Source organism: Dreissena polymorpha, chromosome 1 (genome assembly GCF_020536995.1).
Source record: "Dreissena polymorpha isolate Duluth1 chromosome 1, UMN_Dpol_1.0, whole genome shotgun sequence".
Taxonomy (NCBI): Eukaryota; Metazoa; Mollusca; class Bivalvia; order Myida; family Dreissenidae; genus Dreissena; species Dreissena polymorpha.
The window spans coordinates 157,984,336-157,999,334 of record NC_068355.1 but is presented as its reverse complement, the minus strand read 5'-3'; the positions used below and the strand labels follow the sequence as shown (position 1 = coordinate 157,999,334).

General features: G+C 32.7%; 1 protein-coding gene across 1 annotated transcript in view; it reads right to left on the bottom strand.

Annotated features, from left to right (window-relative positions):
* Positions 1-1,719: 1,719 nt before the first annotated feature.
* The window catches only part of LOC127857721 (tubulin alpha-8 chain-like), a 43,987-nt gene continuing 30,707 nt past the window's right edge, over positions 1,720-14,999 (bottom strand). The window contains exons 6-8 of the mRNA XM_052394382.1: positions 13,961-14,221; positions 12,869-13,009; positions 1,720-3,123 (exon numbers count right to left, since the gene is read on the bottom strand). Coding sequence (XP_052250342.1) covers positions 2,999-3,123; positions 12,869-13,009; positions 13,961-14,221 — 527 coding nt within the window. The 3' untranslated portion in view covers positions 1,720-2,998. The remainder of the gene's footprint in view (positions 3,124-12,868; positions 13,010-13,960; positions 14,222-14,999) is intronic.

Below are 14,999 nucleotides of genomic sequence, written 5' to 3'. Positions count from 1 at the left end.
AAAACTTCAAAGTGCTTATACACGGAATTTTTATACCGGCCGTCATTTCTACATTTAGGTAGTCATGCAAAAAGGATCGGGGCATATATATAATTTTAGACATTGAAATAAATTTGTTTTACATTACTACATGGCGCGACCCCACCTCAAAAGGTGCCTTCAAGTTGTTTAACAAAAGCATAATTTACAACAGAAACGTGTTTTACATGACTATCTTTACAATATATTTGATATTAAATGAAAACTTAATACGAAAAAAAGGTAACAACATAAATTGCAAATTTAACAAACTATTATGTTTATGTATAAAACATAAAAAATTTTTTTTAAATACAACTGTAGATTGTTGACCTTTTGAAGCATTGCTAACAGACGTTATTTATTACGATTATATAATCTTTTAAATAAGCTGTTTATTTTGCGCGAATTTAAGGCACTGTTTTAATTCAGAAGTAATATTAATTAAATCAATTCGATTTACTTTAAAGCGATTTACGTTTAAACGCCAGCATTTTGCTAATTGTAGTTGTAACACATTAAATGAGTATAATTACTTTCCCGATCCAAGAATGATTCGCGATCGCAGTTCGAATTTATTATAATTGTAATGATAATGATAATAATAATAATTATTAATATTATTTATTATTATTAATATTATTATTATTATTAATTATTATTACCATCATTATTATGATAATTCTTATTATAAGTTGTAGTAGCAGTACTAGTAATAGTAGTAGTAATAGGATAAACTAAGTATTAGTTGTATCTTCAATTATTATCATTTTTGTTATTATTATTATTATTATTATTATTATTATTATTATTATTATTATTATTACCATCATGGTGATTATAATTATTATAATGAGTTGTAGAAGCAGTACTATTTATAATAGCAGTAATGGGATCAACTAAGTATTAGTTGTATCTTCAATTATTATCATATTATCATTTTTTGTTATTATTATTATTATTATTATTATTATTATTATTATTATTATTATTATTATTAGCTCGGCTGTTTTCGGAGAAAACCCGAGGTATTGTCATAGCCAGCTCGTCGTCCGCCGTCCGCGTCGTGCTAAAACCTTGACATTGCCTCTAAAATCAAAGTGCTTCCGGGTACAACTTTGAAACTTCATATGTAGATACACGCCACATCCATTTTGGGTCACTAGGTCAAAGGTCAAGGTAACTGTGACCTCAAATATAAAACTTCTGGCAAGCTTTCATTTGTTCAAAACTGCACCCACAGCCGAGCGTTGGCACCCGCCATGCGGTGCTCTTGTTATTATTCTTATTCTTATTATGATTATTATTAGTAGTAGTAGTAGTGGTAGTAGTAGTAGTAGTAGTAGTAGTAGTATTAGTAGTATTTTTATGAAATTAAATATAAATAATAATTATAATAATAATAATGATATTACTATAATAATAATTATTATTATTATATTATTATTATTATTATTATTATTATTATTATTATTGTTGTTGTTGTTGTTGTGCTTCTTCTTCTTCTTTTCTTTTTCTTCTTCTTCTTCTTATTGTTGTTGTATGTGTACATTGTATAGGAAACGGGTCACTTGCCTTCAATAAAATACCAGAGTTATAAGATAATAAATTCCCATCACAATATTTCTTGAGTTACATATTTCTACATTGGATATGTGCACATAAAGATATAGAGGAAAACGGACATTGCACGTCGTCATCTCTCTTTCTATGTTTATTGCATGCTTACAAATGGCAAAATAAACAACCGAGTTGTTTTATCAAAGCATAAATAATACTCAACAATGGTCAGTATTCAGAAAGCTCTTAAGTAACATTGTAACTTAAGACGGGCCTTAAAATACGATTTGTTGTTATAATCGAAGTCAACGGAGAAAGCCATGACAATTTCTGCTGATCATTTAATAAATTAGATATCTCTTAAGTGCTTTTTGGATACCGGCTCAGCAGTATATGAGTTCAGTTAAAAGCACGCGCGCTATTGATTATATTTGCACACCTAGTCACGGTATTAAAGGAAATGTCATCATATGAAAAACGCACTCTCAAGTTCACTATTTTCAAAGTGATTACAATTAAATGCAAGTATATTTCAAATATGGCGCACAGTACAGCAGTTGTATCAATAACAGTAACTAAAATACACTCGCAACAACTGTTAACAAAACAAAAATACGCACAGTCATGGACATATATAGAAATAATCAATAGGGTTTCTAACTAAGGTATTTCCAATATGGTAACAACGTGACCGATATGTGCTTTAAAATTGCTGACGAAATACATTAATACGTGTTTTGTCAATCTTGAAACAAAGTTTAAAAATGTGCTATGTAAACATTGTTTCCAACTTGCAGCATGCTGACAAAGCAAAGTTTAATAATTTTTTCAGTTTATGTTGTATAAAATAGCTCCGAAATAGCAAGTATATTCGTGTAAATTTGAAAAAGTGAGAATCGAGTGAATTACCACACTGAGGGTATGTACGGCGACGTCAAAATGAGAACATTCAATTCACAGGTTCATTAAATTTCCATCAGTGGTCGCAAAACCATGAATACCAATTGGTTAATTTTGAAGAAAAAAACACTTTTTAATATTAAACGTCTATTTATAATATAGCTCCATTTCATAGTTGTTTTCAACTGCTTCAAGAGGGCAGTGCATTGCACTGTGAGCAAACAGCGCGGTTTTCAATATGAATGTTTACATGAAATCACAAAATAATACACATACAAATAAATAAACAATACAAATTTGGCACATACAGTTAACATCAGTAAGTCATTTAAGGTGATGTTTTAAGCAAACAATATGACCAATGCCTTACCAGTAAACACGATGACTGGATGAAGTCCTAAATGGTCGAACGTTATCGTAAGATATGTCAAATATTACGCTACAAAAAACAAACTCCGACTGCTTACAACGCTAAACACACCGCCACAACTCCACGCCCGCTCGTACGGCACGGTTGTTTCTAATACTCGTCGTCGTCGTCGGCGGCGTCCCCGTCGGTGACGCTGTCGACGGCGACCTCCTCGTAGTCCTTCTCGAGAGCCGCCAGATCCTCACGCGCCTCCGTGAACTCTCCTTCCTCCATACCTGCAGGGGAAATAAGCATGTCCGGTTGAGTCGGTATGGAACGAACTAACGCGCAGAGATTTTGACTGGTTCCGAGCACTTATCTAATCCTTAACCAATATAGGGGATAAACACTGCGAGGAGTATGGTACGGATCATATGTATTTATGTACAGATTTGAGAAACGTGAACGATATGTACTTTACACTGACTAGTATATGTGACTGACGAAATACAGTAAAATGTGTTTTTTGTTTGTTCAAAGGATGTGTCAGATTTGTACGGCATTGAAGGGGAAACAACACATAGTTTTTATTGAAATAATGCATTAATTAAATATAATAAAATAATTTCAGGAACCAATACATCGTTTAATAATAATGATAATGTAATAATGCTTATTCGAATTTCATGGAATGATAATGTAATAATGCTTATTCGAATTTCATGGATCATTAATTCATAACATTAACATGTATGGTTTTCAATGTTAGTTTTCGGATACTTCTAACAATTTAGACTTTTCGAAAATAAATATCATGAATACATTGTTTTTTAATATCATCTATGGATATGCCCACTTTATAAAATATAATTGGATCGTGCTCTGTGAAAAGGGTGTTCAATGCATGTGCGTAAAGTGTCGTCCCTACGGACGAAAATTTCCTTTTATGATAATTTTCGTGTCAAGAAAGTCTCTTCTAAGTAAAAATGTGTGGGCGGAAAGTGTCGTCCCTGATAAGCTCATGCGGACTGCACAGGCTAATCTGGGACGACACTTTACGCACCTGTATTAAACTCCCTTTTAACAGAGCGCGGCTCAATAAAAATGTTTTGCGAAGTATTGTGGTATTTCTATTTACTGACTTCAAACGTGCCTTGATGGGCTTATGCATCACATATTCGAAAGTATGTATAAAATAGGTGTGAGTGGGGAATTTCATAACGTGCTTGTGGCTATATATCCGGACTTATGTGAATATTGGTACCAAAGAAGGAGACGTTAGCAGCACCATTATTTGTACCGTGTTTAAGAGCGAATTGCATGTCTTTACGTGGAATAAGAGTCTTATAAGTATTTTCATTCCACAAGATACTGCTAGGTAATGATGCCTAAACAGCACGATGAGTAAAGGAGAGTGAATTGGGCAACAAGTGTTTAAAATTTTCGTTTGAAACATGGTCTTGATATTGTTTGGATATCCCAAGAATTTATCTTTTTTTGTAAGAATATTCTTGAAACTTGTAAGCAAATAATATGTGGTATTGAATCCCAATCGTCGGATCAGTTACTTCTTAAAAGTAAACTATAATGTACACCAAATACAGAAATAAATTTTAAGGCATCCGTCCATACTCCGGGGTTCTTTTTGTACATTTTCATTACCCCGTGTACTTTGTAGCATACTTTAGTGTTCCCTGAGTACGTTTGATAAGTACCGGAGCCGACTATGAAAACTCGAGCGATTTTAAACATTAAAATTGACATGCTGTTTAAACTCCACTCGATGTGATACATATAGACAATTAATCTCAATTGTTAACCCAGAAATATTTTACCGTAAGTGTTCTGTTTCGTTAATTTTTTGTTGAAGGTACCTTTACACGTTTTGGTAAATTGACAAAATAAAAAAATCAGATTCGCAAAATTTCGTTATAATTATAATATTTGTGACGAAACAGTAAAACTGAACATTTATCATGCTCTAAAAAGTCAATTATATGCATCTTTTGACTTTTAAAACCTGAAAATTATAAAAGCGTTGAAATGCGAAACGATTTAATAATTTTGAGAGTTCTGTTGTTGTCGTTTTATTTTGTGACACTACGAGTATTGCTTATATAAGTATAAAATACAGCAATTATAGTGTGAGTAAGGATGAACGAGTGGTCCCAGCGATAGACTTTTACTCCTGGGGTCAGTGGTTCGAGCCCAGATGAGGGTTAGGTTTTTTCTTTTTTTTTTTTTTTTTTTTTGTACTTTTTTTTTGTACTTTTTTTTTTAATTATTATTCAATATCATACATACATTGTTAACATGTATATGATCATACAATATAGTGATTGTACAAAGCAATAAAGTTCAGACATGTTTTACAAGATATGCCTATATATATTTATTTTTTTGGAGAGAAAAGAAAAGAACAACAGAGAAATAGTTATGAAAAATGATGAGTTGTATAAAGTCGGAAGAAAGCATACTGGACTTGTGTGTTTTGTTGTATATTCACAATGATCTTGTCAGATAGGAAATTTAAAATTAAAAACAATAAACAAAACTATTTTAGAGAGAAAAACTAACATTAGAGTGAAATGTGTATAAGTGGACAAAACATTATGAGAATTTAATCCGATTCCATTTTTGTTCAAAGATTTGTAATGTGTCATTACTGAGGGCTATTTCTTTCTCAATCTGGATTTTTAGTTTAAGACTATGGACGAAGCAATTAAAATTTGGTACTAGTTTTTTGTACTTCATGTTTAAGATAAAATATTTCATCAATATGACCATAAAATTCACAATATTATTACAGTCTAATGATTTCAATGAGTTAATTCCGAAACTTACATTTAAGAAAGATAGTTTAACGTTTAGTTGATGTTGTTCAAGAAAAGATATTAATTGATTCCAAATAGGTTGGATGTGTTTGCACTCCCAAAAAAGATGTTCTATAGTTTCGATGTTTTCACTGCAGAAGTCACACAGATTTGAGTTAGATAATTTGCATTTAAAGAGATATTTATTTGTAGCTATAATTCTATGGATGTATTTATATTGAAAATTTCTCAGCGTGCTTTCAATAGTTGCTTTATATGGCATGGTAAATATGTGTTTCCAATTAAGTTCATTTTCTCCAAAGTGGACTTGCCATTTATTTTGGATTTTGGAGTTTTCTGTAGGGTTTCTAATTTGTATTGTGTAAAATATTTTATTTGTTTTGTTTTTTCTTCCAAGTATGTTTTCTACAAATGTTGTTTGAGTACATGGTGTATTGATTTCAGATTTAATATGTATGGGTATGCTTTTGATTAGTGTGTAGTACTTCAGAAAACTATTTGAAGGTATTCCGTATATGTAGCATATATTATCAAAAGAGTAGAAATCCCTAATTCTGTAGTCATATAATTGGTCGACATATTTAATGCTTCGTTCAAACCAGTCTTTATAGAAAAAGGTCTTATTGTTTGAAGTTATGTCTTTATTGTTCCATAAAATTGTTTTACTGCTGGTTTGGGTTTCTAAGTTATGAGTGACATCACTCCACGCTGATAGAACATCAGACAAAAATATGTTTTCGTTTGCAATCTCATGTAAGATAGTATTGCTGATGTTACATTCAAAGATTAAGGAGTCACCATATTTTTTAAGGATTTTCTGGTAGAATAATTTCCATTTACTCGTATTGGTATTATCTAGGTATCTTTTAACCCAGCTGCATTTGATTGCATTCAAGAATGAGTCAATGTTCGTTAATTGGATCCCTCCATTTTCTACAGATTGAATTAACTGAGTTCTTTTTATTTTATCAGGCTTACCGTCCCATATGAAATTATATATTGCTGATTTTATATCGTTAATAACATCATTTGGTGGATTTGGGAGAACTGTTAAAACATATATTAATTTAGGAAGTGCAAACGTTTTCAATACTGTGTTTTTTCCGATAAGTGTAAGTTTACGATGATGCCATGATTTTAAGCAGTTTTTAAAATTCTGTAATTTAGGTAGTATGTTTTTAAGAACTGTATCCTTTTCATTATTTGTGAAAGTAATTCCTAGCGTTGTGGCTTCATTGGATGTCCAATTAAATTTCATTTCTTTTTTGTATTGAACATTGCTTTGTTTTAATTTACCTACTCGTAGCACAGTACATTTACTTTTGTTTAGTTTAAGACCCGATGTCATTCCGTAAAGGGTTAGCGACTCTATTAGGTTATGGAAAGAGTCGTAATTGTCATTTAAAAAATAAGTTGCATCGTCAGCAAATAGGGATTGTTTGATTTCTTCGTCAGGTTCTAGTGATATGCCTTTTATGTGTTTATTTGATTGGATGTGATGTGATAGATACTCGATGCAAATAATAAATAGCGATGATGAGAGTGGACATCCTTGTCGAACCCCTCGTTCGATGTTAAAACTGTTTGAAAAGAAGCCATTGTTAATGATTATACTGTTAATATCGGTATAGATTAGTTTGACCCATTGAATGAGACTTTCACCAAAGTTCATATTTTCTAAGCAAGAGAACATAAATGAATGATCAAGCGAATCGAATGCCTTTTCAAAGTCTGCAAAGAATATTAGACCAGGATTATTTGAATCGTTGAAATAGTTTATGCATTCTTGGATAAGGAGGGTGATGTTAATGATAGTTTGTGTGTGCTTGTCCAGTTAGTTTCTATCTTAAAACATGTCAAGTTTGTTTCTCTTATAAGACATAGGACGTCCATACATACAAACAAAAATAGGAAACAAAAAATAGGGATACAGAAAGGTGAATATTCCATAGGTATGAAGAAGTGAAAAGAAATAATCACAGAAGTGAGAAGAAAACACAATGGACCACTGGTCCAAACTAAAAAACAAACATAATAGACAGAGAAAAACACAAATGTGAAAATGACAATGAATGTAATGGTAGCTTGGCTAAACATTACAAAGATAAAAAGAATAAAAGAACATATGCAATCAGTGGATAGTAAATTTTTTCATTATTTTTCGAACAGTTATGTTGAAATAAAGTATTTTTGTAATATTTTTAAGTGCAGATATCAATTAATATAATGTTATTTAAATTTATTAAGTCGATTTATTTTTAAAATAACAAAAATGTATTAATATTATGCTATTTCATTGTACGCATTTGTTAAATGCAGAAATGAACCAATATCAAGTTAATACGAAATAAATAATTTTGTTTCTATATATAACAAAAAACACACGTAATGAAACACTTTTAGAGTTCGTATGGAAGATTATTGTTAATTTCATGTGATCATAAGATCAAAAAAATTAACGTATAATTGCCATTTACAATTGACTATTTACAAATTATACATATAATAGAAGCATTACACAAAAATCGATAACAGTGGTTATGCGACTGTTGGTTTAAGTTATGTACAATAAGGTAGGCAACAAGAGATGTCAATGGTTTAAGTTATGTACAATTAAGTAGGCAACAAGAGATGTCAAAGGTTTAAGTAGTGTACAACTAAGTAGGTAACAAGCGATATCAATGGTTTAAGTTATGTACAAGTAAGCAGGCAACAAGAGATGTCAATCTGAAGCGGTAACAAATAAGATTTTTTTCCAGATATTTTCAGATTAAACATGGAAAAAATATACTTTTTAAAAAAATTACTTAAAAGTAAGCAGGCAACAAGAGATGTCAATCAGAAGCGGTAACAAATAAGATTTTTTTCCAGATATTTTCAGATTAAACATGGAAAAAATATACTTAAATAATCACCTTCAATCCTTGTTTATTTGTAGTATCAGTTTATTTTAATCGGCATGTAGGGGAGGTATATATTTGACAAGCATATTTTTTTAATAATATTGTAACTGATCTATATGAGGAAGAGAATACTTACAAAGACAGTGATATTGAATCAGACAGTGTAGTTGTCTTTTACATCCAAATTTCACTCAACACTTAAAAAAAACTTCATATGAAAGCGAAAATGAAGTAAGAGTTAATATATTATTGAAGAATTGTTACTTATAAAGTGTTAAGTGAAAAATAAAAGGATGATTTTAGTCCTCCACTGTTTACACCTTCATAAAAAAAAACATTACAGCTTAAGAATGTTAATGAAGACAAACAGATAATCCTAAGTTCAGCACTTGTAATATCTTCAACAATATATTTTATTTAAATGTATTTATAGCTTGTTTAACATTCACAGATTAGAAAGAAAAATCATGTAATGAAGGTATCTTAGTGGATACATTATTTAGCAATGTGTAACACTGAATGACCATGTATTCAATTAAAAACAGCAATAAATAGTTTTGTTTATTTGTTAGAACATGTATAAAGACTATTATTGTTATTAAAGATTCCCAATCATGTTCATGTTACATACATACAGTGATTTATCAATATAAAATCATACCGCTACCATGTATATAAAACAGGTACCTGTAGAACAAGACTTTTGCCAAGCAATAAAAGTCAATGAAAGTCTCCTACCGGCTCCACCATTGTCAGAAATTTCACCATTTTCAGATTTTTTTTTGTTTCCATAGCAACCACAATTTTTGACATAGGAACACAATGAAGTGATGTGCATACTGTCCATATTGCCATCTATCCATGTTCCAAGTTTCATGATTAAAAAAAAGGAACTTTTTAAAGTTATCGCACTATTTCTAGTCTATTTGTTACCATAGCAACCATCATTTTTGACGTAGGAACAAAATGAAATAAAGTGCATAATGTCCATATTGCCATCTATCCATGTTCCAAGTTTCATGAAAAAATATTCAGAACTTTTAAAGTTATAGCAGGATCCAGAAAAAAGTGACGGACGGACGGACGGAGACAAAACCATTATATTATATGCATATATATTTAAAACTTAATTTAAACGCATGCATATATTGGTGCATCAATATATATTATTGCTACTCTCCTGCATATAAAGTAAGTGCATGTTGGTTTAAATGTGCACAAAGGAGTACTATTTGTTTTAGAAGACACATACAACATTTGTAAGAAGGGTCATTTTTATCTGAAAAAAAAAAATTATTTGTTAAATTATGACATTAGTTTCATAAAATTTGTTATTTTAGTTGTTAAATTGCAGACATAAACTAAACATTTTATGATAACTAGCATACACAAGAATATACAAAAGCAGAAGGTTAGCAACTAGGTTATAGTAATAATTACTGAATTGAAAAAAGAGTATTTATTTTTGCATTAAAGTGGCAAACATAAATGAATAGTTCATGTGCATATTAATGAACATCAGCAAACACAAGTATACACAAAAACAGAAGGTTAGCAGCTATATTATAGTAAAATGTACTGTATGGGAAAACAAGAGAATTTAAATAAGCACTAGAGTTGTATTACATGCTATTTACAAAAACACAAACTTGAGCACACTGTCATGAAAATCATATCGTAAGACTTGTGTACATTTTCACATTGAAAAAATAATATTTCTAGTGAGCCAGCTTGAAAGGGTCAAAGCCAAAACATAACAAACATGAAAAGGATAGGCAACATCATAGTTCAAAAGCAAACCTCTGTATAGGAGAAACCATTTTACATAAAACGCTATATTAAATTATTGATATACTACATGCAGTCGTATTTACGTAGAGAATTAATGATGCATTTGATCAAAGGGACGTAACCGTGATAGAAGAAAACCTTCCAAATCCATGAGCATAGCCGGAAAATTTACGAATATTGATATGAAGAGGTGGTGTTTCATTTATATCATACTATTCTATTTTTTAATTAATGGTGTCTAGAATATATTAATATTGCTATAATAGATATTAATTAAGGAAGATTTAAGCTATGAAAGCTGAGAGACAAATGGCCATTAACACAAAATACTAGCGCAGTTTGTACAGCCGTGTAATTGAAATAAATGTTCTTATATACACTGTATACTGTTTTTACAAAATATGTTCACTTGTTTGATGCCACTCTGGTTCTTGCACGAGCAGGGTTTCCTACCGTCTCAGAATAGGACTTTTTGGGCCATGGCTTGTCCAACCAACTTTTGAATTCGGGGTATTTAATCTGCGTAGCATGTTCGTTGCCTTTAAAAACCGCAAATATTTTCCCCTCGAATGACCAAGCTCTTTCGACGGCGTTCGGTTGCTTTAGTCGGACGGATGCCAGCACCTCTGCGTTTAGTTTGGTGAGGTCTTCATTCGCAAAGATGCTTGACCCTTTAAATAATTTAGCTTTACGCAGAATGTCTATCTTTGTTTGACGTCTTATAAATCTAACAATAACTGGTCGGTTTGAACCTGGTTTGAATTTTCCCAACCTATGGGCTATATCTATGTCAGTGGGTTGGATGGAGATACCCAGATGAGAATTGACCAGAGCAGCGACTTTATCAGTCACCCAAACCGAGGATTGATGGTCCTGGTCTTCCGGCACACCGGCAATTCTCAGGTTGTTACGTCGACTATATTGCTCGGTGTTGTTGGCAAATTCATCGAAGTTTACTGCATCACTGGTCTTCTTTTGTTCTAAAAGCGCGTTTTGCTGTTTAAGCTCCTCAATTATTTTGGTTTTTGCGACGTTTTCATTTTTTAGCAGTGTAATTTCACGTTTTTGTTCAAACAAGTCGCTTTCTATAATTTCTATTCGATGTAGAACATTACCCAACAACTTCTCTTTCAACTGTTCGACAGTTTCTTTTAACATGTCTTTAATAAAGGTTGAGTCGTCCTTTGTAAGTACGCGGGAAAGTTTGCTGCTAATTTCGTCCAATCGTTTTTCGATTGTTATATCGACTGTATCATGTTGCTTACTGGTGACGAATGTACTCATGGTTTTTTGTTTTTTGGAGTCAGGTTTTGAATTTTTCTTTGAAGTTTTGCCTTGACCGCCACCTTTAGTTGATGTTTCGCTTTTTTCGAAAACAGATGTTTCCAGTAAGCTTGTATTAGTAGAAGTTTCGCTCGCCGTAGACGAAAGTGTCCGCTTACCGGTATTCATTTTTACAGAATTGAGCGTCAATTGAGGTTTATAATTATAAATAACGGCAAATGCCGGAGCTCATACACATTAAGTTGCACTGTTTAGTTCGCAGTTATAATCTAATAATTCAAGCGTGACGATTTTCTGTCACGTAGAGCGTGACGGATGAGTAGATGAGCGGTACTTGCTGAACCTGCACTAACCGGCTCAAAAATAGTATTCTTTGGGCAAAAGATACCCCACCCAGTGTATTTAGCTTTGAACAATACTGTCTATCAATTTTTTTTATTTATTACACATAATTTCTTACGTACTTCTTTTAGGTTTTTAAGTCCTTTATATTTACACAAATTTTACACTTTCCATATTCCAAGTCACACTTATCACACTGATTGCATACATTATTTAAGGCTAAGCTTTACATGTTGTTCTTACTGTTTACACCGGAAGTCCTCCTTTTTTTTCTTTCTTTATTTTTTTGCTAGAGCTTTTCAGATCCAAATTTTACATTTATCAATGTAAAGCATTTAATGACAAACTTCAATACATGCCGAAATCAGTGAAAAGGTCCCATTAACGGCTAAACTTATATTGCTTCTCTCATAAACATTAAGCAAATCACATATGAAACTTAACTGCAGAAATAAATAATAATCGATTTTCATTTAATGAAAACATAGATTAGTTCAATCTTCTTAGTGTGCCCAATTGTGAGACAAACCTTTTTATTATAGTTTGTTGTTTAGTTGGTCGTTTAAAGATAAAAGATAAAACTGCTGTATTCTGAGTAACAAATGAAGTCATGGGTCTCAGCCTTTGAATTCACACTTCACGCGTGTTCAGTTACATTTGGTCAGGAACATGAAGATCGTTTATGTCGAAAGCCCATGACTTACTGGGAAACTTGCGAGCCATTTTCCAGTATAAAACCAGTACTTTTAAGTAAGAAAAAAATTGCGAGGAGCAGTGGCTATGCATCAAAATCAAGTAAAGACTCGCCGTAGGCTACAGTGTTCGTTTGACTTACTAGTATTTCTAAACAAAGCAATGCTAATGGGGAACGCTGTGTGATGACGTACCTTCTCCGACGTACCAGTGCACGAAGGCTCTCTTGGCGTACATCAGATCGAACTTGTGATCCAGACGGGACCACGCCTCGGCGATGGCGGTCGTGTTGCTCAACATGCAGACGGCACGCTGCACCTTGGCAAGGTCACCGCCTGGCGAGACAAGTATACCGTAACATGTAGTAGTACAGTTATGTGAATAGTCCTTATACATAACTCAACTAATTGAACTGTCACATGCGGTTGCGTCACATGATTATTCGCGTTATGACAGAAAGTTTGAGGTCACTTTAGTATTGATAACAATAACAGAACAGAACAGAACAGAATACAATGTATTTATTTTGACTTAAGCATAACAAGCTTATCGTCATATTCAAATACATGAAAATTTTACAGACATGCGTGCTGGATATAAATATTAAAAATGTTCAAATTACATACATCAATTAATAATTCACTTATCACTGGAGAGTGAGAGTGCTCTAATTACAAGTTATAATGTGACATGGAATACAACAACAACAACAACAAAGTTACATGTTACATACATGGTTAATGACAACATGTAACGAGCATAGTACACTCAATTGTTTGTATAAGCTATAGTACTTCTTAACAAATCATGTGATAATAAACAAATTGTTTTCTCTTTTTTGAAAACACGTTATACAATAGATTACTAACTTTCTAAGTGTCGTTTTCTTATTACTATTTAGGAGTTTAATTAAATTAAACATACTAGGTCGCTTGTAATAGAATAGATAACAATGTATCAAGCTCAATATTTACACAAAAGTGACCCTAATATTTCACATCTATCTGATTAAAAGTATATGAATATCGAATGTCTGAGTGTCTCCTTTGAACATAATATGCTAATATATCTGGGAATGTTTTGATAAAATATTTGACAGCCTAAACACTGACCGAAATGTTGATTGTGCCTGTTGAACAATATAAAATGCTATGTTTTCAAGTAGATTACAGACACATTCTTTTTGTGACGTTAGATTCTCGGCAATTAAATAAAACCATGTAACAAACACCGACAAACGTTTTTATAACCAACATCAGCAACGCATTCATTTCTAGACTGGTTACCTGGTACGCTAGTAGGCGGCTGATAGTTGATTCCAACTTTGAACCCAGTAGGGCACCAGTCTACAAACTGGATGTTGCGCTTCGTCTTGATATTTGCGATGGCGGTGTTGACGTCTTTGGGAACCACGTCACCCCGGTAGAGCATACAGCACGCCATGTACTTGCCCCGCCGCGGGTCGCACTTTACCATCTGGTTGGCCGGCTCGAAGCACGCGTTCGTCACTTCCTGGACGCTCATCTGCTCGTGAAATGCTTTCTCCGCTGCGACAAATGGTAGCGCTTTACATTACTGGGTATACATGTACATGACTGCCGTTTACGCAACAAGATTTGCTCTCGTGAATACATGTTTGGTTCTAAATGAATGAATGTCATTCCGAGTTCGTGAATTAAGCACACAGGCATTTACTCCCGGGGGGAGGGGGGGGGGGGGGGGTTAACTTCCCAAATTTTAGGGTAGGGGTGTCCCGCTGAGAATTCCGAAATGTGACCCATTTTTACACCGGATATCTGAGAAAGTAGACTCATTTTGATACAAGATTTTCTTAAAGCATACCCATTTGTATACGATACCATTGAGAAAGTGGACCCATTTCAATACAAGAATTTTGATAAACTGGACCCATTTAAATACTATAATTTGATAAAGTGGACACAGTCAAGTTTTTGCATCTTTCCCGTTACTGAAATTTACTGTTTGATACCAATTTATATACAAGAATGACATTTATCATACCCATTTTGATACTGATACTTTCAAATCTATTTGCATTTATATACAAGCAAATTTCCGATTTCAATACCCATATCTATACTTAGATGCTCAAACCGTACCCATATCTATAATTTCAGTCGAAAAACACACCCCATAAAATCGGCACACCCCTATATACCCGTATATAGGAAGTTACCCCCCCCCCCCCCGGGCATTTACTTATTGTGGTTTTATGGAATGTGTCCCTTTAACAAATTGTAAGTTTGTTTTTAGAGACTCACGCAATAAACGCCTCCTTCAACAAGACATTTGTACTTAGATTGA